Raw genomic sequence first — 22,073 nt, 5'->3', positions numbered from 1 at the left:
AACGCCCTCACGACTTTTCACGCTCCGTTTCTCATAAAAGCCCCTTGTTCTCGGCTTTCAAACGTTGGCATGAAAACCTGTTATGTGATATTGGCTGAAATCCATCCTGAAAGGTGCCGCTCTCTGTGATATTCTGCTGCGCATGCAATATTAACCCCGTAGCTGCTGGGAGGGTCAGCGACACTTTGCTCTGGCAAGGATTGCTGCTCCGCGCCGCTCTGGAAAGGGTTTAATGGGGCAGCGCAAGAATTCAAACCAGTCTTAAATTGAGTTTGAAAGTTATTCTAAAGTGGCACACTTTCAAACCGCAAGATAAGGCTCTGAGTCCTAAACCCTGGTGCTTTTACAGGGAAGCACAACCTGGTGAAGGTGACGGAGCTGGTGGAAGCGGTGTACGGACCATACAAACCTTTCCAGCTGCAGTATGGTGACCTGGAGGAGTCTCACCTCCTGATACAGATCAGTGCATTACCTCTGGTAAGGCCCACAATCTCATCTGCTGCTGGAAGCTCCATGGCGAGGCCAGGTGGAGGGGGGGGTACAGAGCATGTGAATAAGAGGTGTCTGTTAAGTGATTCGTTATCATTTGCAGAGTTTCAGAGACGTCTGTAATTAGTTAAATCTTTATCAATGGAAATGTTTCTTATATTGAACAGATCATTTTTTTTTTGATGTAAGACTGCAATCTGCTCATTCCAAACCATTCTTGTGAGACTCTCTCCCCCTTCTTTTCGTTCTCTCTCTTTGCTCCACACACTGTCTCCATCGCGTACCCGTCCCGTCTCTCGCTCTGTGTGTCTACCGCTCTGTGTCTGCTCCTCACAGGAACACGGAGAAGTTCTAGACTGCGTTCAGGAGCTGTCTCACTCTGTCTCCCGGCTCTTCAGCCTGGCTTCGGGTGCAGTGGACAGATGCATCAAGCTAACAGATGGGCTAGGTGTGTGCGGGCTGCTGCAGGCTCTCCTGTCCCTCTTTAAAAAGTGAGTGTGGCTGCAAGTCCTGGACATTGGGGTACCAAGATAATCCAAAGAACTTCAGCTACAGCGCATGCCTTGTGTCTCAGTTACTTTACACTGTGAACGATTGGTGCTCAACTTCAGTCCTCTGCCCCCCCCCCTGTCCCCCCCAACAGGTCAAGTTTTCAGGATAACGCTGCTTCAGCACAGGTGGCACAATCAGAGGCTCCATCAAAGACTGAGCTTCTGATTGAGCCACCCGGGCTGAAGCAGTTATCCTGAAAACCTCACCTGTTGGGGGGAGGGTTTGAAGACTGGCGTTGAGCACCCCCGGGTTAGAAGTCCTGTGTGGGGGTCTCAATAAAGTCAGAGTGATTCAGATTATTGGGTGGGGCATACAGCTACGGCAGCATCTTTGGGCATTTAGCGGGACTTTTATAAACGATAATGCCCCAATTACTAGGTTGATCATACAACTGCAGCCCATATTTTACAAAACAAATCAGCAGATTTGTTTTGGGGAAATATTCGTGTAGACACAGTTTATAGGGACCTGGAAGTGGCCATCGTGGGTTTCTAAGATGTTCTCGGTGTTTCAGCATTTGATCATTTTAAGCTTTGGATTCCTCGCAGCCTCTTTTCCTGGTTGGGTACAATCCCTAGTCTGGCCCTGGAACAGAAGCAGAACATGTTCTACGTGCTTCATTAGGTCTTACGCTCTGAGACCTATTTGTAGACATAGAAAAGTAAGGTAGAACTGATGACTTTTAATAGCTAACTTGTCCCGCAAGGCCAATTTTTTTTCTATATTGAGTTATATTTGAAATGCGATTAAAATTAACGCGATGTGGAAGAAACCCCCGCTCCCCCAATAACAAACCATTTACAATAATAGAACGGGTGGTACATGACAAAGTCCTCTTTCTTTAGTGAAGCTTCAGGCGGTTGTAATACAGAGTTGTTGCTTTGGCAGGCTTTTGAGCTTCCCATTGGGATATCTAGACCTCTCACTGACAGGACCTCAATCCCAGGGTTGGCAAACTTCAGTCGTCAAGGGCCACCAACAGGTTAGGTTGGTAGCCCTTGGGAACTCCAGTCAAGGGCCACCAACCGGTCAGGTCTTCAGGATACCCCTGATTCAGCACAGGTGACTCAATCAGTGATTGAGCCACTGATTGAGCCCCCTGTGTTGAAGCAGAGATATCCTGAATACCTGACCGGATGGTGGCCCCCCGACGACTAGGGTTCCCAAGGTCTACCAACCTAACCTGTTGGTGGCCCTTGACGTCTGAAGTTGGCCACCCCTGCAGTCTATCCAGTCTGCTAAAGTCACTGTTGTCTCTCCATCTGCACGACGGTCCGGGCACTGTAATAATTGGCACCAAAAAGCAGCATGGGCAACGGCCCAAGATCTTTCAGCTGTGTTTTGATCAGGGGACAGTTTGCTTTGTGAATATCATTAGTGTTTCCTGGCATGGATCTCTTGTCAAACAAAGGCAGAGCACAGCTTTGCTTACTTACTGGTCATTGACTGGCAGAACTGGGCACCCAGGTACCACAGAGCACATAGGGGTCTATTCACTGGTTCCGCCCCAACGCCTTTCGCTTGTTGCTTTCTTGCTTTCTTTAGGTACGTGTCGGACTTCACCAACACCCTACAGTCAATAAGGAAGAAGTGCAAGTTGGAGAGCGTCCCCGCTGATACCCTTTTCCTGGAAGACTGGACTGCGTTCCAGAACTCGGTCAGGTAAACATTACTGGGGGACAGCTCTGCTGCCCTGGGAACGCCTGACGCACTGGGGGGTTCTAATGAAATGAACAGCCACACTCCAGAAGTGCAAGTTAATGAACATTCAATTTCCTATTACCAACTGTATTGTTTTTGTCTTTTTTTCTTTTCTTTATTTCTTATTTATATATGTAAAGCATTTGACAAACTTTGATTTGCCTAAACTGGCAATCGTTTGGTGCTCCTGTTGTAAATCTGTACAAATCCTGATTGTGTGCCTAACATAATGGCTGCCTTGCAGTTTCAATCAATTCTTCTGTCCGTGTAACTCAGCAACTGCAATGTATACTGATATGAATAAGGTAACATTGACTATTGTTATAGTTTGCAGCTCAAACTGCTGGGATTATTGGCAACAAGTGATCACAAACAGGAAAGTGTTACAAAGGTCTTGCACTGCAGGGGAGGTGGCTAAAGCCTGCTATAGAAATCAAATGATGCTTTAAAATTCATTACAAATGGCATTGAGTTGAATAAAAAAAGAACGGTCCCTATTATCTAATACAGGGTGTTCGCAAATGGGGGGTGCAAGATTTTTCAATGAGGGGGCGTGGCGGTTGCAGTGGCCCCGCGCTCTTCCCCCAAGGCATTTAAATTAATGTCGGGGGATCGCGTGAGGCCTCTGCAACATCACTTACCTTGTCTGGGGCAACGTGGTGTCAAATGACGCCGCGGGTTCACTTGACAACGCGGCATCATTTGACGCCGGACAAGTTAAGGAAGGGGGCGCGAGCAGATGGGGGGGGGGAGCGCTGACGGGGGTGCAGCGGGGAACGTTTGCGCTCGCCTGATCTAATACTACAGAACAAATTTATTTCATCAAAACATATAAGATTTCACATGTTTTGCTGTTTATAGCTCACGTGTGAAACTTTGTATATTATCTCCCTGTACTGTCTTTCTAATGATTTAAAGTGTTGCGTACATTTGGTGGCACTGTATAGATAAACATATACACACAGACACCATTAATGCTATGAAATTGGTGCATTATTTCTGTGTGGTTGAGTGCAGCTGTGTGGTCGGGGGAGACTTCCTACACATGCCAGGCTGGCCCATAACGAGGTAGAACAAAAGCGTTTTCTTTTATAGAATAGGGACCCCAAATCATTAAGGGAGTTTCACCAATGGCAGCAGCTGCACCCCTTCCGAAAACCAGAAGAGACGTACCCATTGTTCTCCCTCTATAGGGAGGGTGGCAGAGCGGCTGAACAAATGCAACATGGCAAATCTGGCAAAGATCTGTGTTTTTTAAGCTATTTTAGGTTACAGAGAAAGAGCTTATAAAGATGCTCATTATCATTATGCTGCATGGACCAGTGAATCCTGTGTTTATTGTTCTGAAAGCTCCCATTGTCTAGTTATACTGTAGCTAATTTTATCCATGAGGAGACTCTGAACTGTAACCTTCCCTTCATATCACCTTCTCTGGACCTGGCAGTCTCCGGTGATGTGCCGAGATTGACTTCTAACTTAACCTTGCAGCCCTCTCCAGCAGGGACTCTCTGTGCTGCACCGGTCACACTCCTGTTTGTTCTGTCTCACTGGTTTCCAGGATAATAGGCACCTGCGGGGAGCTGTTACGTCAGTGCGGGGACTTCGAGCTGCAGCTGGCGAGCAGGTAGGTTAGGATATCATTGCCCAGAGGAAAGTGCGGGTCTGTTTTCGGATAGGTAGCTTGAAAGGGTAAGGCTTAAAGGGTCGTATTTACGAAGCGGAACTGCCACATAAGACCTTCCTGCACGGCTCAGGTGAACGGGCGGCCAGGTGACTTGTGGAGCGGGACTCCTTCGTAAATATGGCCCACAGTGTGTTGTCACTTTTTCTCTCTTAAAATGAAAGGGAGAGGAAACTGTTGCTACTTCCTAATGAACACACAGGAGAAGTGCAGACTAAAGAGTAGAGCGCATATGAACACGAAAGGACTCCTCTTAAGTTGCGCTTAAACCACATTAAGGTAATTTGTTCTGTGTTTACATCGATGAAAAAGTGAGAGTAATGTAAAGCTTGGCTTTTACTGTATTTGCATATAATAACATTGAGTGAACAGTAATAGCACAATATATACACCGTAACCTAATGAGAGCAATGTAGGGGACACCTAACTGTCCTCTATAGAGTAAAAAGATTTCTCTCGCCACTCACATTGTATATGACACAGAATGTATAGAAACCCTGCAGCTCAATAAGCCAGGGGTGGGCAGCTCCAGTCCACAAGGGCCACCAGCAGGTCAGGTTTTAAGGATGTCCCTGCTTCAGCACAGGTAGCTCAACCAGTGGCTCAGGCGAAGACTTCACTACCTGTGCTGAAGCAGGGATATCCTGAAAATCTGACCTGCTGGTGGGCATTGAGGGACTGGACTCCGCCACCCCTGCAAAAAGCCAGCAGTGGTAATAGAGAGAAACTGGAATCTGCACAAAACTAGTAACTATGTTTCCAGCTTCCACTCTACAACTGATACAGTAATGTCAGAAGTGGCTCAGTGCTCCCCTCTCTTCTACACATTGTAACATAGCGGGAAAGAGAGTTCCTCTCTCCTCCGACCCCCAACAGGCACATTGCCGACTAACCACCAATGCGTGTTTCGCTAGGGGGCACTTCCTCCCCCCTTTGAGTCCTGCGCTGACTCCGCCTGCAGTTAACCCACACCAGCCAGAGGCGTGGGAGGCAGCAAATACCTAGGATTTCCACGCTCCACCTCTCCTCGGTTTGCGTCCAGCTAACATACCATTTCTAGTATATTTAAGGAAACACAGGATCGTAAACTGCTATTTAATCCCCACTATGTTACAATGCAAAACACAAGATGTTCAGGGCACTCAAAATAGTATAAAAAGGACAAATAACTTGGCTTTGAATCAGGGTGCTTGCAGTGCAGCCGGGATCAGCATCCAGCAACAGAATAGATACAGCAAATATCAAAATCTCTGCAGCACTGTCTGGTAAAGTAACACTTAGATAGGGTTTAATGCATCAGACAAGGAGCCGGATAAAGGACCGGGAGGTCCGAAACGTCGCCCCCCTTTTCTTGTATTTACCCCTTATGTGTGTCTGATGCATTAAACCCTATCCAAGCATTTACTTTACCAGACAGTGCTGCAGATGTTTTTATATTTGCTCTGTGTTACAATGTGTAGAAGAGAGGGGGGGCAGTGAGGCACTTCTGACATTACTGTATCAGATGTAGAAGCTGGAAACACTGTGACTGGTTTTGTGCAGCTTCCAGTTTTTCTAGTTTCTCTATTCTCGCTGTTGGCCTATAGCAGGGGGTGGGCATCTCCAATTCTCAAGGGCCACCAACAGGTCAGGTTTTCAGGATATCCCTGCTTCAGCGTGACGTGGCTGCACACTGGTCATGCCGTGACGTGGCTGCATACTGGGCATGCCGTGACATGGCTGCATACTGGTCATGCCGTGACGCGGCTGCATACTCGGCTGCATACTGGGCATGCCGTGACGCGGCTGCATACTGGGCATGCCGTGACGTGGCTGCATACTGGTCATGCCGTGACGTGGCTGCATACTGGTCATGCCGTGACGTGGCTACATACTGGTCATGCCGTGACGTGGCTGCATACTGGTCATGCTGTGACGTGGCTGCATACTGGTCATGCCGTTACGTGGCTGCACACTTGTCATGCCGTGACGCGGCTGCATACTGGGCATGCCGTGACGCGGCTGCATACTGGTCATGCCGTGACGTGGCTGCACACTGGTCATGCTGTGACATGGCTGCATACTGGTCATGCAGGGACGTGGCTGCATACTGATCATGCAGTGACGTGGCTGCACACTGATCATGCAGTGACGTGGCTGCACACTGGTCATGCCGTTACGTGGCTGCACACTGGTCATGCCGTGACGCGGCTGCATACTGGTCATGCCGTGACGTGGCTGCATACTGGTCATGCCGTGACGCGGCTGCATACTGGTCATGCCGTGACGTGGCTGCATACTGGTCATGCCGTGACGTGGCTGAATACTGGTCATGCTGTGACGCGGCTGCATACTGGTCATGCTGTGATGCGGCTGCATACTGGTCATGCTGTGACGTGGCTGCATACTGGTCATGCCTTGACGTGGCTGCATACTGGTCATGCCGTGACGTGGCTGCATACTGGTCATGCCGTGACGTGGCTGCATACTGGTCATGCTGTGACGCGGCTGCATACTGGTCATGCTGTGACGTGGCTGCACACTGGTCATGCCGTGACGTGGCTGCACACTGGTCATGCCGTGACGTGGCTGCAGGCTTATAACGCTTTGGCCAAAGGGTTTTACTAAATGACCCTTAATTATGAGAAGACAAATAGCTAAGTATTTAACTATATAGTTTGTCATTTAGATGTTGCATTGGGGCTTGTTGGTTTTTGTTGTATATCGAGCATATTTAGATGTCCCCTATGTTGATCTTTTTAGGTTAAGGTGCAACTTAAGAGGAGTCTTTCTTTCGTTTTCATATACCTTTTTGTCTTACTTTACTTTCTTTCTTTGATACAGATGAAAGTCATTGGTGTGACATTATAAATAAGTAGCGAGTGCCTTTTGCTTCTGTCCACCGATTGTGTTCTGGGGCATTTGTATTAACCGGCTCTCTCTCTGCCTCCTTGTTTCCCGTGTCTTCCTTGTGTGTCTCACGTGGCCCAGGATTCTGTCCACGGCGGGGAAGCACCTGTCCGATTCCTACAGCCCCCGCAGCCTGACTGGCATCCAAGAGATGAGTGCCACCGACCGCAAGGGTGGCAGGAACCCTTGGCAGGAGTACAACTACCTCCAGAAGGGAGACCCTGCAGAGTATGCCAACCTAATGGAGACCCTGTACATGCTAAAGGTAGGTTACTACATCACCACTGATGCAGGTGAAGCTGCAGTAAAGCCTGCAAATCGTCCATATACAGTTCCTCCTAACTGGAAACATACTGTAGGCCACTGAAAAAAAACACGCTGACCCTCACTCTCAGCAATTAAAGAAGCCATCCAGGTGACACTTAAAAATAAATACATCTAGGTGTGAAGCAGGGTGTGTCCGTATCTGAACTGCGTTGATTTGAGCTCCGGGCACCCCCTGCTTCACATGATGGGGGTGCCGATAGCAGCTCAGACGGGGCTATTCAAACGGCGGCTTTAAGTGTCCAGCAGGCTAATAGGAAGCCGTGACATAATTCCTTGTAGCTTCCTATAGGCCAACGTGACGCGGGACATTTAAACAGCAGAGAGATACCGACACCTCTACGGATATATCTCGGGAAGCAGGAGGTCCCCGGAGCTGAAATGAACGTGGTTCGGCTCCGGAGACCACCTCTGCTTCAAACGTATGTAAAGAAAATGGGCCCTAGGAGTGCCTCTTTACTTAACATTGGCCAGAGTCTATCTGCATTTAGAGAATTGTACCCTGTAAGTTTGACATCTTTCAATGGTTCATGCCAGCAGGCTTCCAGTCTAAGAACAAAGTGTCCTGTTTATAGCAGAGTCCCAGCAGTGGCACTCACCCATGGCACTTCGGTAGGTCCCAATCAACTCCTATCTGTCTGGCACAGCTCTTGCAGTTTACCTTTCATGCCATGCTCCAGCTGTAACGGTCTGTCTCTAACTCCTCTGTTCTGGGAGGGCAAGTTCTGAGCACACCTTGCACATCCCACAGAGAGGCATCTCTTGGCACGACCCATGCCAGCTTTCCTTGTGCGGTTGAGAGATTATGCAGCTGCCATTCAGCTGAGGATACATACGCTGTGAGGACATTCTGGTTGGTACATGCGTACAATGCATCACGTACTATGCCCAGACATTGTCACTGCCTCCGAAATGAGAAAGTTTGGTTTGAGGCTCAATACCCCCTCTAAAAATGCTGCTTTTTGGGGGGGGGGGGGGGGAATTGATCGAGGGTCTACATTTCTTTGTACACTGGAGCATATCTCATCTTACAAAAAACGTTACATGTTATTTATTTGCCCGCATTAGGTTGAGGCTTTGCATGTCATAACGAGACCCGTTCTTGCCACGTGATGCCTGTTCTCTGTTCTCTGCACTGTCTGCCTTAAAATAGTGAATTTATTTCAAGATTGGCTTGTTGACATTCAAAGCCCTACATGCCCCGGGTCCCAGCTATCTGACAGAGCTTCTACTTCCCTACACTCCCATTCGCTCACTTCCATCTGCAGATGAAGGACTCTTAACAGTTCCCAGAACCCCAGTGACTTCCTTTGGGGCCCGAGCGTTTAGCCGCGCTGCTCCCACTCTCTGGAACAGTCTGCCTCATACAGTGTGAGACACCCCCTCTCTGGGAATCTATACAAACAGGCTCCAGACCTACCAGGCATTTCATTAATGAAACACAACCTGTCCAACATTTAATAGCGACAGCACCGTCCCATCCTGTATTGTATCTTTCCTTCTGTTTGGTCTCGTTAATAACCTTAAAGGTTTTCTTATTTTTTTCCTTTTTGTAACTGGGAAGCGCTTTAAGTAGCAGAAAAGTGCTATATAAATAAAGTTATTATTATATCTTTGGAAGGTTTGTTTTGGTGGGGAAGCAGTCAATAGAGAGGATCTATCAATCCATTTGTCCATCCTAGTCCTAAACCTGATAATTATGCAGTTTAATGATCTACAAATGGCAGACCGTTATTGTCGTTGGTATAGTGTACAAACACACAGATACCCATTAAGCTCATTTAAGCCCCCAAAGTTACCACAAAATATATATATATATAAATGTCAAAAATGAGTACTACTGGTCATGGCAATATATACTACAAACAAACACAAACAGAGCCCAGTGCAACATCCAATGGCAAAAATACACAGTGAAATACATATATATCTCTTGAATAACAGGGTAATTTATTTAACAATTTGGCCAAAGCATTGTAAGCCGGTGAGCCCCTCCAAGGCATGACCATAATTCACAGGTCCTAACACTGATTACAATTCTTAATAACCTGTACAATACTAGGAAGAATGATCACAATTGATCAGTCATAATCAGCTGCATGGTTCTAAATCTGATTGAAATTCCTATTTTCCTGGACAATACCAGGAAGGATGCTCTGTATTAGACCTGTCGGCTGCATGCAAAGACCTGTGCATATGGAAAGTGGGATGGGACGAGCTTTAAACCTGGGAGGGAGGGGCCAACCTCCAAATCAGCTGAGACCAGCTGGACAAAATTAACAAACACACAGATACCCCAGTAAGCTCATTTAAGCCCCAAAAGTTACCACAAAATATGTACAAGGAATATAAATGTCAAAAAGGAGTGCTACTGGGCATGGCAATATATACTACAAACAAACACAGACAAAGCCCAGTGCTGCATCCAATGGCAGAAAGAATTGTAATCAGTGTTAGGACCTGTGAATTATGCTCATGCCTTGGAGGGGCTCACAGGCTTACAATGCTTTGGCCAAAGTGTTAAACTAAATGACCCATTTATTCAAGAGATATATGTGTATGTCACTGTGTATTTTTGCCGTTGGATGCAGCACTGGGCTCTGTGTGTGTGTTTGTAGTTGGTATAGTGTAGCCTGAGGTTTGTTTTAAGTCCTAGTGACCAGTGTCTGCAATTTAGATCTGCCCTGAAGGCGAGTCTGGGTCTTCTCTTTCCAGGAGAAGGGGACTGTCAGTACCGGCCTGCTCGCTGTGTCCCGCTCCGCTCTCACGCGCCAGAACCAGATGGCTCACCAGTTGGCGTTTGATTCTGTCTTTCTGCGCATAAAACAGCAGCTTCTTCTCGTCTCCAAGATGGAGGTAACGGGTCCGGAAACTCTACCGCCCCCTCACTCCCAGGGGTAATGGCACCCGCAAATCTACCGCCCCCTCACTCCCAGGGGTAATGGCACCGACACTCTACTGCCCCCTCACTCCCAGGGGTAATGGCACCCGACACTCTACTGCCCCCTCACTCCCAGGGGTAATGGCACCCGCAAATCTACTGCCCCCTCACTCCCAGGGGTAATGGCACCCGACACTCTACTGCCCCCTCACTCCCAGGGGTAATGGCACCCGACACTCTACTGCCCCCTCACTCCCAGGGATAATGGCACCCGACACTACCGCCCCCTCACTCCCAGGGGTAATGGCACCCGCAAATCTACTGCCCCCTCACTCCCAGGGGTAATGGCACCCGACACTCTACTGCCCCCTCACTCCCAGGGATAATGGCACCCGACACTCTACTGCCCCACTCACTCCCAGGGATAATGGCACCGACACTCTACTGCCCCCTCACTCCCAGGGGTAATGGCACCCGCAAATCTACCGCCCCCTCACTCCCAGGGGTAATGGCACCCGCAAATCTACTGCCCCCTCACTCCCAGGGATTATGGCACCCGCAAATCTACCGCCGCCTCACTCCCAGGGGTAATGGCACCCGACACTACTGCCCCCTCACTCCCAGGGGTAATGGCACCCTACACTCTACTGCCCCCTCACTCCCAGGGGTAATGGCACCCGCAAATCTACCGCCCCCTCACTCCCAGGGGTAATGGCACGCGCAAATCTACCGCCCCCTCACTCCCAGGGGTAATGGCACCCGACACTCTACTGCCCCCTCACTCCCAGGGGTAATGGCACCCGAAAATCTACTGCCCCCTCACTCCCAGGGGTAATGGCACCCGACACTCTACTGCCCTCTCACTCCCAGGGGTAATGGCACCCGAAAATCTACTGCCCCCTCACTCCCAGGGATAATGGCACCGACACTCTACTGCCCCCTCACTCCCAGGGGTAATGGCACCCGCAAATCTACCGCCCCCTCACTCCCAGGGGTAATGGCACCCGCAAATCTACTGCCCCCTCACTCCCAGGGATTATGGCACCCGCAAATCTACCGCCGCCTCACTCCCAGGGGTAATGGCACCCGACACTACTGCCCCCTCACTCCCAGGGGTAATGGCACCCTACACTCTACTGCCCCCTCACTCCCAGGGGTAATGGCACCCGCAAATCTACCGCCCCCTCACTCCCAGGGGTAATGGCACGCGCAAATCTACCGCCCCCTCACTCCCAGGGGTAATGGCACCCGACACTCTACTGCCCCCTCACTCCCAGGGGTAATGGCACCCGAAAATCTACTGCCCCCTCACTCCCAGGGGTAATGGCACCCGACACTCTACTGCCCTCTCACTCCCAGGGGTAATGGCACCCGAAAATCTACTGCCCCCTCACTCCCAGGGGTGCTGCAGGTCTTGTTTGGGTGAAAATTATGCACAGTATAAAAATGTAGGGAGCAACTAGCCCGGGTGGATTGGGGCATCTTGCTGCAGCCATTTAGCCACCGCTAAGGTAAATGCATTAGCATTTATCAGTATTAGGGGTTAACTTTAGGGGTTTTAAGGGGACTCCCATAGCCACCGCGCTAACCATGGACGCTGCCTTAGAGTGGAGGCTGTGAGGTCTGATGGAGCACGCTGGTTAATGGAACATGTCGGCTCCCCTTCTCAGAGCTGGAGCTGTGAAGGCTCGGGCGAGACACTGACGGAAAACCTGCCCACATTCAGCCTGACGCCGCTCGAGTACATCAGCAACGTAAGTGTGAGACTGAACCACTCTTCTGTGACTAGTACATAGGGATTTGGGAAGCATGCCAGTGTGTACCCGCTGTGTCCTCCTTGTAGATCGGGCAATACCTCATGTCTCTTCCTCTGCACCTGGAGCCCTTTGTTACCCCGGAAGACTCGACCTTGGAGCTAGCATTGCATGCTGGGAAACTGCCCTATCCACCTGAGCAAGGTGAGCATGCAGCAAACAGTCGCCCAATGGGATGTGCCATCAGGGCAGGGAGACATAGCTGTTGCCAGCTGAAGCATATATTGGTAAGCAACGCTTGTACCTATTTACTCCAAAATGTCTCTCACCTGCCAAGGTGTCTGGCATGGGTGGCCAACTCCAGTCCTGAAGGGCCACCAACAGGCCAGGTATTACGGATACCTAATCCCTAGTCGTTGACTGAGCCACCTGTGCTGGAGCAGGCATATCCTTAAAACCTGACCTGTTGGTGGCCCTTGAGGACTGGAGTTGGCTGCCGCTGGTCTATGGTATCTTACACCAAATAAACACACAAAGTCCCATGGGATATACACCCAGAAAACATGCAATATCACAACGGACTTAACCAAATATTAACACTTCTCAGTCAAGCGTTGCTACCTTTATTTAACTCTTTCAGCAACGCATTGCTGGCCTCGTTGGCACTCCAGGAATTGCAAAAGAGATAATCCTTTCTATAAATATGGGTAATTCTATATTACATTGACCTGTTGGGGATAAATATAGTGATTCTCAGTAGAAGCTTACAAAAGAATGAAACGCGAAGCCTGGTGGAGGCAGACCGTGACGGCTTTAATACAAAAGCTCGCAGAGATAGTGACCGATAACTTGGTGTATGTGACAGGAGAGGAGACACCGGAGCTGGACAACATGGCAGATTACTGGCTGGGATCCTTGGCACGAGCGACCATGCAAACTTACTGTGACGTTATCCTGCAAATCCCCACGCTCACACCCCACTCCAGCAAACAGCTGGCAACGGATATAGGTGAGACCACAGAGTCCAGTCACAAAGGAGCCACAGTTATTACTGAGGGGTCTGAATGACTTGCACTGAGCGGAGATGGGATGCACCAAGGCATCCAAGGGCAACTCAGGCATCCAAGGGCAACTCAGACATCCAAGGGCAACTCAGGCATCCAAGGGCAACTCAGGCATCCAAGGGCAACTCAGGCATCCAAGGGCAACTCAGGCATCCAAGGGCAACTCAGGGATCCAAGGGCACTGAGGTTTCTGAGAAGGTTACATAGGGAGGATGAGGGTTATTTTAGAGTTCTTCTGCTTGAAAGTTAAAGTCCCAACTTCTTCTAACCAATGGTGTTCCTGTGAGCCACTCCTTCGCTTTCATGCTACATTGTGGACATATCACACTATGCTTCTGTTCTTGTAGACCTGCATTTTACACCTATGTTGCAGCCAGAAGTTGTCATTAATAAGTGACCCCTGTGTGTTATCCTTCCACTCTACACAGGGCTATATCTACCAGTCCAGTGCCATTTGTAACTACTTCTCCCTTTGTGTTGCCAGACTATCTGATCAACGTGATGGACGCATTGGGTTTGCAGCCCACTCGCACTCTGCAGCATATTGTGACCCTTGTGAAGACCAAACCAGAGGAATACAGGCAGGCTGCCAAAACTCTGCCCCGAAAACTCTCTTCTACTGTGGCAGCAATGAGAAGCATGGAGTACTGAGGCCTGCTGTCACCGGCCCCTTTACCATACGCTGTGAGGCCTGTCCTCACTCTGGCAGATGTGAACTCCATTCAAGTGAAAAGAGCTTCCAGAGCGAGGAGAAGACGGTCTCACAACATATTGAATAGGGACCGCAGTGAGATGCTGTTTCATGGTTCACCCTTTCTGCCGAACTTAAATATTGTACATTTAGTGATGAATCTGTATAAAAAAATAAATCTATTTCTTACAAGCTGCTCCTGTTGTACTTTTGTGACACGTGGAAGATGAAATTGATCTTATGATGCTGTTTCATGCTTTAAGGCTGTGTATGGGAGTGCCTATGATTAGCAAGCATGCTGTATGTGAGTAAGGAGCAGGTATTTATACTAGATGCAAAGGTTATCACTAGTGTGTGCTGTGTGCGCGCGCAGTGGGGACGCAGGAGGGATTTGGAAACGCAGTACAGTATATGGGTAATGAGAAGTTGAGATTAGGAGGCTAAACGTGTTTGTACATTGAATATTAGAACAGGGGTGGTGGGGAACTCCAGTCCTCAACGGCCACCAACAGGTCAGGTTTTCAGAATATCCCTGTGACTGAGCCACCTGTGCTGAAGCAGGGATATCCTGAAAACCTGACCTGATGGTGGCCTTTGAGGCCTGGAGTTGGCCACCTGTGTGATAGAATGTCGGATGCAGACATTACTGTGGCTAATGCCTGCAGCGTGTACAGGGGAAGTGTTTGTCTGAGAGCCTTGTGATATGTGTCTGCATTGGAGGAAGCAGAATTAATGCAGCTTTCGCCGCTTAAGATACTGATGGTGATTTGGGTGTATATATAATATAGAGCACTGCTAAGAGTTTCTGCTCTGTATCTTTAGCATTTTCTATGAGAATATTAATTAGCCTTATATATTCTCTATCTGCTTACCTGTGAAGAAGAAACGTAGTATTGGAAACTGATATATGAATGCAGAACAAGCATGCTGATCCATTGAAATCACCTTTATAACTCTAGAACAAAGATGCATGCAACAACTCTGCAATATACAATTTTCACAACTCGCACGATATAAATAACCCGTCATCGAAACTTTCTGCTCTGCATAATCCCCGCTATGTATGTTCAATATAATTTTATTTATATATCACCATTCAGGTACATAGCGCTTCACAGCAGTAATACACAGGACGTGATATTGTAACACATAATGAGAATAAGCACTTCAGACATAAAACAATAGGAAAAAGAGTCCCTGCCCCGAAGAGCTTGCAATCTAAAATGTCTGTTCATTTCAATCTCTGAATGCCAGAGGAATACTATATTTCCAGTTTTTCCTTCACCCGAGAAACGCCTGCATTCTGAGCGCACGGAACATATTCCGGTCCAAAATGCTCATTTTGGCAGCTCCTGCACTTCTTACCGACTAACGCCTACAAACATCAACTGGACACTCCTTCCCTTTATTAGTGCTGTCAGGACTGGTTTTTTTGGGGTGGGCGGGGGTGATAGCTGGATCATATAGCAGGATTCCAAAAATCTATTTGTAGGAGCTTCTGCGCCTCTGAGTCACCTGTGCTGAATCTGAAATATCCTTAAAATCTGACCTGTTTGGGGAGGGGGCTCTTGATGACTGGATAAAAGCCCCCCCCCTGCAAGTTGGCAGAGGAACCTGTAACAAGACGTGTACGGTGAGCGAAACCCACCTCTTGCGGGGATTGGGGGGGTTACATTTTAACCACCTGTTTTCACTGCAGCGTTCCACAGGAAGCGAGGAGAAAATAACGTGGAAAGTACGGTTTGTTTATTAAGGGCCTTTTACAGACACTTAAACGTTTGTACTCCTCTTTACAAGCTTGTAAAAATGTTCTATTAAAACTAACAATCCCAGCTGGGAAGTGCCTGGCCCTGATCCACCCAAACAGGTGAGAGGGAATCGTCTCCGGATGTGCTTCCGATTTTGGGGTGCAGCTCGGTCACGCAATAGGAGGGGGGGCGGCAGTGACTTAATATTTTAAAACTGCCACACAACAGATCTGAAGGAGCGATCCATGCGATATCCTACATGTGTTTTTTTTTTTAAATAAATCAGTTCTGTAGTATTACTGTAGATAATACTTATCAAAAATGGCATTGAGTTGAATTAACAAGAAAAATAAATCAGTTTTGATATACTGAGCATTGTTTGATTTCTATAGCAGGGTTTAGCCAGTATTCCCAGCAGCTTGAGCTGCAAACGTAACAATAAATAATGTTACCTTTGTAGTATCAGGATACATTGTAGCTGCTGAGTTACACTAACCTTGAAGGATTGATACAGAAAGGCGACCATTTAGTGAACCCTTGAAGCAGGATCTTTGCTAATCGATCACGGGAGAACTAATCGATCATCAGCTTAGTTAATTAGTTTTCAATCAAAGTAATCAAAGACTACATATATTAAAACAAACAAGTTTTTTTTTTTTTTTTTTAATAAAGTGCCGCTTGGATTTCCTCTTTAAAAGATCAGTAATGTGGTACTATTTTCTGGTCAGAAACATTTCAATTACTCCTAATATTTTCATTTTTTTTTTGTAATGTATAAATATACAGTTCTATGTATACAGGCGATCCTCGGTTATCCGCTGGAATCCATGCCCGCAAACCGCTGTCGGATTGCAGATCCAATGTTAATCCGCGGCAGTGAGCGTCGGATAATCCGTCCTGCGGAACGCATTATCTGGCGTCGGATAATCCGTCCTGCGGAACGCATTATCTGGCGTCGGATAATCCGTCTTGCGGAATGCGTTATCTGGCGTCGGATAATCCGTCCTGCGGAAAGCGTTATCGGGAATCGGATAATCCGTCCTGCGGAATGCATTATCTGGCGTCGGATAATCCGTCCCGCGGAAAGCGTTATCTGGAATCGGATAATCCGTCCTGCGGAATGCGTTATCTGGCGTCGGATAATCCGTCCTGCGGAAAGCGTTATCTGGAATCGGATAATCCGTCCTGCGGAATGCATTATCTGGCGCCGGATAATCCGTAATGTGGAACGCATTATCTGGCGTCGGATAATCCGTCCTGCGGAATGCGTTATCTGGCGTCGGATAATCCGTCCTGCGGAATGCATTATCTGGCGCCGATAATCCGTCCTGCGGAATGCGTTATCTGGCGTCGGATAATCCGTCCTGCGGAAAGCATTATCTGGCGCCGGATAATCCGTCCTGCGGAATGCGTTATCTGGCGTCGGATAATCCGTCCTGCGGAATGCATTATCTGGCGCCGGATAATTCGTAATGTGGAACGCATTATCTGGCGTCGGATAATCCGTCCTGCGGAATGCATTATCTGGCGTCGGATAATCCGTCCTGCGGAATGCGTTATCTGGCGTCGGATAATCCGTCCTGCGGAATGCGTTATCTGGCGTCGGATAATCCGTCCTGCGGAATGCGTTATCTGGCGTCAGATAATCCGTCCTGCGGAATGCGTTATCTGGCGCCGGATAATTCGTAATGTGGAACGCATTATCTGGCGTCGGATAATCCGTCCTGCGGAATGCATTATCTGGCGTCGGATAATCCGTCCTGCGGAACGCATTATCTGGCGTCGGATAATCCGTCCTGCGGAATGCGTTATCTGGCGTCGGATAATCCGTCCTGCGGAAAGCATTATCTGGCGTCGGATAATCCGTCCTGCGGAATGCGTTATCTGGCGTCGGATAATCCGTCCCGCGGAACGCGTTATCTGGCGTCGGATAATCCATCCCGCGGAATGCGTTATCTGGCGTCGGATAATCCGTCCCGTGGAATGCGTTATCTGGCGTCGGATAATCCATCCCGCGGAATGCGTTATCTGGCGTCGGATAATCCGTCCTGTGGAATGCGTTATCTGGCGTCGGATTATCCGTCCCGTGGAATGCGTTATCTGGCGTCAGATAATCCGTTCGACGCATAGCGGACGGTCGGATAGCGAAGATCGCCTGCATTAATTTTCTATGCTATTCAGTGTTCCTGGAATATGCAGATGTAGCGAAGGTTGGTGCTTTGTGCTGGAATATCTTGGGTTATCACTGCCATTGTATCGTGTGGAAATGATGTGATATCCTGAGTTATAACTGTGGTGTGGTCAGCGGGGGTAATGAAGTCTGCTGTACCTGTTCCATGCCACTTAGCGCTGTGGTCTGATTAGTGGTCATTTAAATCACACCATCAAGACATCACATGCCTCCTGTTTGGTCTGCACACAATGTTTCCCATGTATGCACACAAGAAATACCCCAGACTTGTTAAACCCATTGGATCAGGCCATTTTACTTACACTTCTCATGGTATAATCAGGATAATCAAACAGTGAATTAGTATAGCCAAGCCCTAAATAAATGACTGGTATTTCCTAGGTATCGCCAGCCCTGTAAGAGGGTGTATAAAAGTCACACAGGTGATGCAATGAGGTTTCAACTAACGTTTCACGGAGGGAGACAAGCACACAATGTCCCAACTTTGCATGACAAACCGACACGCTCTGCCTTCCCTAATCACATGTAAGCTTATCTCCAACTATAAAGTATTTAACCCAGTGCTTCCCCACATGTATAAACCAGGGTTGCCACCTTCTGCTTAGAGCTAACCCGGAGAAATGTTTTAATTTAGCGCTTACCTTCGTCTCCCGGCATCTTCTGGCACTTCCGACATCTCCCCCCTTAAACCCGTCATTATGGCCACGCGACGGCACATGGCGCTGCGTTGCCATGACAACGGAATGCTACGTGATGTCACGCATCGTCCAGTTGCCAGGGTGCCATGTGACGTCACACAGTGTCTCGTTGTCATGGCAACGTAATGCCTCGGGCCATGAGGCATCCTGTTGTCATGGCAATGCGGCACCATTTGACGCCGCACGGCCATATTGACAGGAGTTGCAGGAGAAGGTGCCGGGAGGACGCAGGGAGGACGCAGAGGATGCTGGGAGGACGCAGAGGATGCTGGGAGACGCCGCCGCACGCCACCACCCAGAGGTTTACAAGGTAAACCCAAAGCCTGGAAATACGTGGCCAAACCCGTAGTCTCCGGGTCAAACTCGGAGTTGTGGCAACCCTGGTTTAAACTCCCAAACAGAATTGTCTGGCCTGTTCGGGTTCATGAAGCAAAGTCACATTTAAAAACAAAAAGGGTTCCACATGGTGAGAGTGTGGGAATGGGCTCCGTCCCTCTGCTTTAACTCCGTTACTCCCAGTGCCGTTCAGGTTCATGGCGGTAAAAGGGTTGACATGACAGAAGTACAGTATTTCAATAAAGAGGAGAACACAGTGCTGGGATTCAAGGGGTTGGAGATGTCAAATCCTAACTTCCTCTGTCCCCGCGGGGACATCCTCTGCGGCCCCTAACCTCCTCTGTCCCCACGGGGACATCCTCTGCGGCCCCTAACCTCCTCTGTCCCCACGGGGACTTCCTCTGCGGCCCCTAACCTCCTCTGTCCCCACGGGGACTTCCTCTGCGGCCCCTAACCTCCTCTGTCCCCGTGGGGACATCCTCTGCGGCCCCTAACCGCCTCTGTCCCAGAGGGGACATCCTCTGCGGCCCCTAACCTCCTCTGTCCCCACGGGGACTTCCTCTGCGGCCCCTAAGCTCCTCTGTCCCGGCGGGGACATCCTCTGCGGCCCCAATCTCCTCTGTCCCCGTGGGGACATCCTCTGCGGCCCCTAACCTCCTCTGTCCCAGAGGGGACATCCTCTGCGGCCCCAACCTCCTCTGTCCCCGTGGGGACATCCTCTGCGGCCCCAACCTCCTCTGTCCCCGTGGGGACATCCTCTGCGGCCCCAACCTCCTCTGTCCCCGTGGGGACATCCTCTACAGCCCCAACCTACTCTGTCCCCACGGGGACATCCTCTGCAGCCCCAACCTCCTCTGTCCCCGATGGGACATCCTCTGCGGCCCCCAACCTCCTCTGTCCCCGTGGGGACATCCTCTACAGCCCCAACCTACTCTGTCCCCACGGGGACATCCTCTGCAGCCCCAACCTCCTCTGTCCCCGATGGGACATCCTCTGCGGCCCCATCCTCCTCTGTCCCCGCTGGGACTTCCACTACAGCCCTAACCTCCAGTGTCCCCGAGGGGACTTCCCCTGTGACCCCAACCTCCTGTCCCCGTGGGGACTTACTCTGGGGCCCCCAACCTCCTCTGTCCCGACGGATACTTCCCCTGCAGCCCCCAACCCCTCTCACTAAACAGGAAGTGACAAGGAGAGGGATGTAATGTAGGGGAGGGTGAGTGTGAGGAGGGGGGAAGGGAACAGTGAGTGAGATCAGTACAGGGAGAGAGAGGGCGGGAGCAGTTATTTGGGGAAATAGAAGTATTTATAGGGAGGGGTTATATCTTCATAGATTATGTGCGGCCGTTTTAGGGGCCTTGATGTATATCATGTTGCCCACCACTGCCATGGATGATGATAAACTAAGAATACGCTCAACTATATAATAAAACATACACTAACAAAACAAGGCACTTATTATGTTTTCCACTGGAGTTCTCCCAAGGGAACGCTGTTAGGGTACGCCCTACAGTCCCTGACTTTGATGGTGTGTTAGCTCACGTTGCTTCACCCAAGCCCTGTTCTGCTGTTTAAGGGGTGTAGTGTTCCATGAGCAAACGATCACATATTACAAACACGTGGATGTTTGTGTGAGCGTTCTCTCTCTCGCTCTCCCCCCTGTTTCTGAACACTGCTTGATTCCCGATCATGTTTCCTTATGGCATATTGTTAGTGATTAGATTGGTTAGTGATGCTGATCACAATAGTCTGATTTGATATATAAGTAGTAATAGTAGTCAGTTGTGATAATTGGGTGACACTGTTGTTTAATCCTCATCGCTGGATATGATCTCGATATCATCCAATCGAGGCACCCGGAGAGAGTCATAGTTTGGAGGGGGCGTTCCAGGTATGGCCATGCTTACGGGTTCCAGATGATCGTGTTGGAAGGCAGGGTTGGAGTGAGCCTCCACCAGCTCAGCCACGGTTGGTGGGGGATCCGCATACTGCGCCCGCTGCCTTCTCTGCTTCCGGTCCTTTTTCCAGGCAAGGAACTTGAGAGCGGTGATCCACAGGCAGTCTATAATGATCTCTCCAAACTCAATAATGCACAGGACAGAACCCCCCATCCAGAAGCCAAACTGACCGCCCAGGTTGGACAGCAACCAGACCACCTGTAAAGCAAGGATCAGGGTGAGTCGCGTCTGAATGTCCATCCTGGGCTCATTTATCAAACTCCCCACTGCTAAACTACTGCAATGTTAGGCGGATAACAAGGAATAAATCCATCTGCATTGAGTTAATGGAGATAACATTTAAATTATATATTTTTTGAGGGCAACGTTACACCAGTGAATCCTTGATAAATAGCCCCAGTGGGTTTTGGGATAGTTACAGAAATCTAATTGTTTGGACTGTGGAGTGAGAAGCCACTTAATCTGTGATTTAAGCACCATATGTAGTACTATAAGATGATATATTCCACTCATTACATAACTGGGTTGGATTTGATTCGTAGTAAAATCAATATAGTCCCAATATCTACAAAAAGTTATTTTGCTTCCGCCACAATGTGCTCATTTCAGTGTTCTGCTCCTGCGTCTCCTTTTACTTATTGTTCAACCCGCTCCCTTTGTCACTCAAGTATCACAAACACCCCCCCCCCCTCCCTCTCGGAGCACTCACGTTGGTGGCGGCTGACTCTCCGATTGAGCGAAAGTTAAATTCCTGAAAGTAGATATTTAGCTTGAGAATCCCTTTCCTGTGGGGGGGAGAGGAGAGGACAAAACATTACTTAAATCTACAATGGGGAGTGTGTCCTAGTGAAAACGCCTAGGTTTGATGTCAATGTGTCTTCCACCAAGAGAAGAAGGCGTGGGGCGTGCATGCGTTCCCTCAGTGTGTCGGGGGTCAGAATTTATGATTCTATATGAGCATAGTCCTTTTAAAACATGGAGACAAACACATTTTTGTTGTCCTATAAAAAACAGACAGGAATGAAATGACTCAAATAGATCCTATTTTGTATAAAATAGTAGATGTTAAGGTTTCGAAATAAAGGCAGCAGCATTCTGCCAGCCCATACAATCACACGC

General features: G+C 48.9%; 2 protein-coding genes across 9 annotated transcripts in view; one reads left to right on the top strand and one right to left on the bottom strand.

Annotated features, from left to right (window-relative positions):
• COG7 (component of oligomeric golgi complex 7) overlaps positions 1-14,218 on the top strand; it is a 34,184-nt gene extending 19,966 nt beyond the window's left edge. For all 6 annotated transcript variants that reach the window (XM_075565644.1, XM_075565640.1, XM_075565639.1 and 3 more), the window contains exons 9-18: positions 350-477; positions 826-980; positions 2,587-2,703; positions 4,301-4,366; positions 7,394-7,577; positions 10,352-10,492; positions 12,188-12,271; positions 12,361-12,475; positions 13,137-13,280; positions 13,820-14,218. In XM_075565644.1, coding sequence (XP_075421759.1) covers positions 350-477; positions 826-980; positions 2,587-2,703; positions 4,301-4,366; positions 7,394-7,577; positions 10,352-10,492; positions 12,188-12,271; positions 12,361-12,475; positions 13,137-13,280; positions 13,820-13,986 — 1,301 coding nt within the window. In that variant the 3' untranslated portion in view covers positions 13,987-14,218. The remainder of the gene's footprint in view (positions 1-349; positions 478-825; positions 981-2,586; positions 2,704-4,300; positions 4,367-7,393; positions 7,578-10,351; positions 10,493-12,187; positions 12,272-12,360; positions 12,476-13,136; positions 13,281-13,819) is intronic.
• Positions 14,219-20,787: 6,569 nt separating this feature from the next.
• Positions 20,788-22,073, bottom strand: part of SCNN1B (sodium channel epithelial 1 subunit beta) — a 29,160-nt gene continuing 27,874 nt past the window's right edge. For all 3 annotated transcript variants that reach the window (XM_075565636.1, XM_075565637.1, XM_075565638.1), the window contains 2 exons: positions 21,664-21,739; positions 20,788-21,152 (listed from right to left, as the gene is read on the bottom strand). In XM_075565636.1, coding sequence (XP_075421751.1) covers positions 20,805-21,152; positions 21,664-21,739 — 424 coding nt within the window. In that variant the 3' untranslated portion in view covers positions 20,788-20,804. The remainder of the gene's footprint in view (positions 21,153-21,663; positions 21,740-22,073) is intronic.

This window comes from Ascaphus truei, chromosome 11, assembly GCF_040206685.1.
Source record: "Ascaphus truei isolate aAscTru1 chromosome 11, aAscTru1.hap1, whole genome shotgun sequence".
NCBI lineage: Eukaryota > Metazoa > Chordata > Amphibia > Anura > Ascaphidae > Ascaphus > Ascaphus truei.
This window is presented reverse-complemented; position numbering and strand designations above follow the sequence as displayed.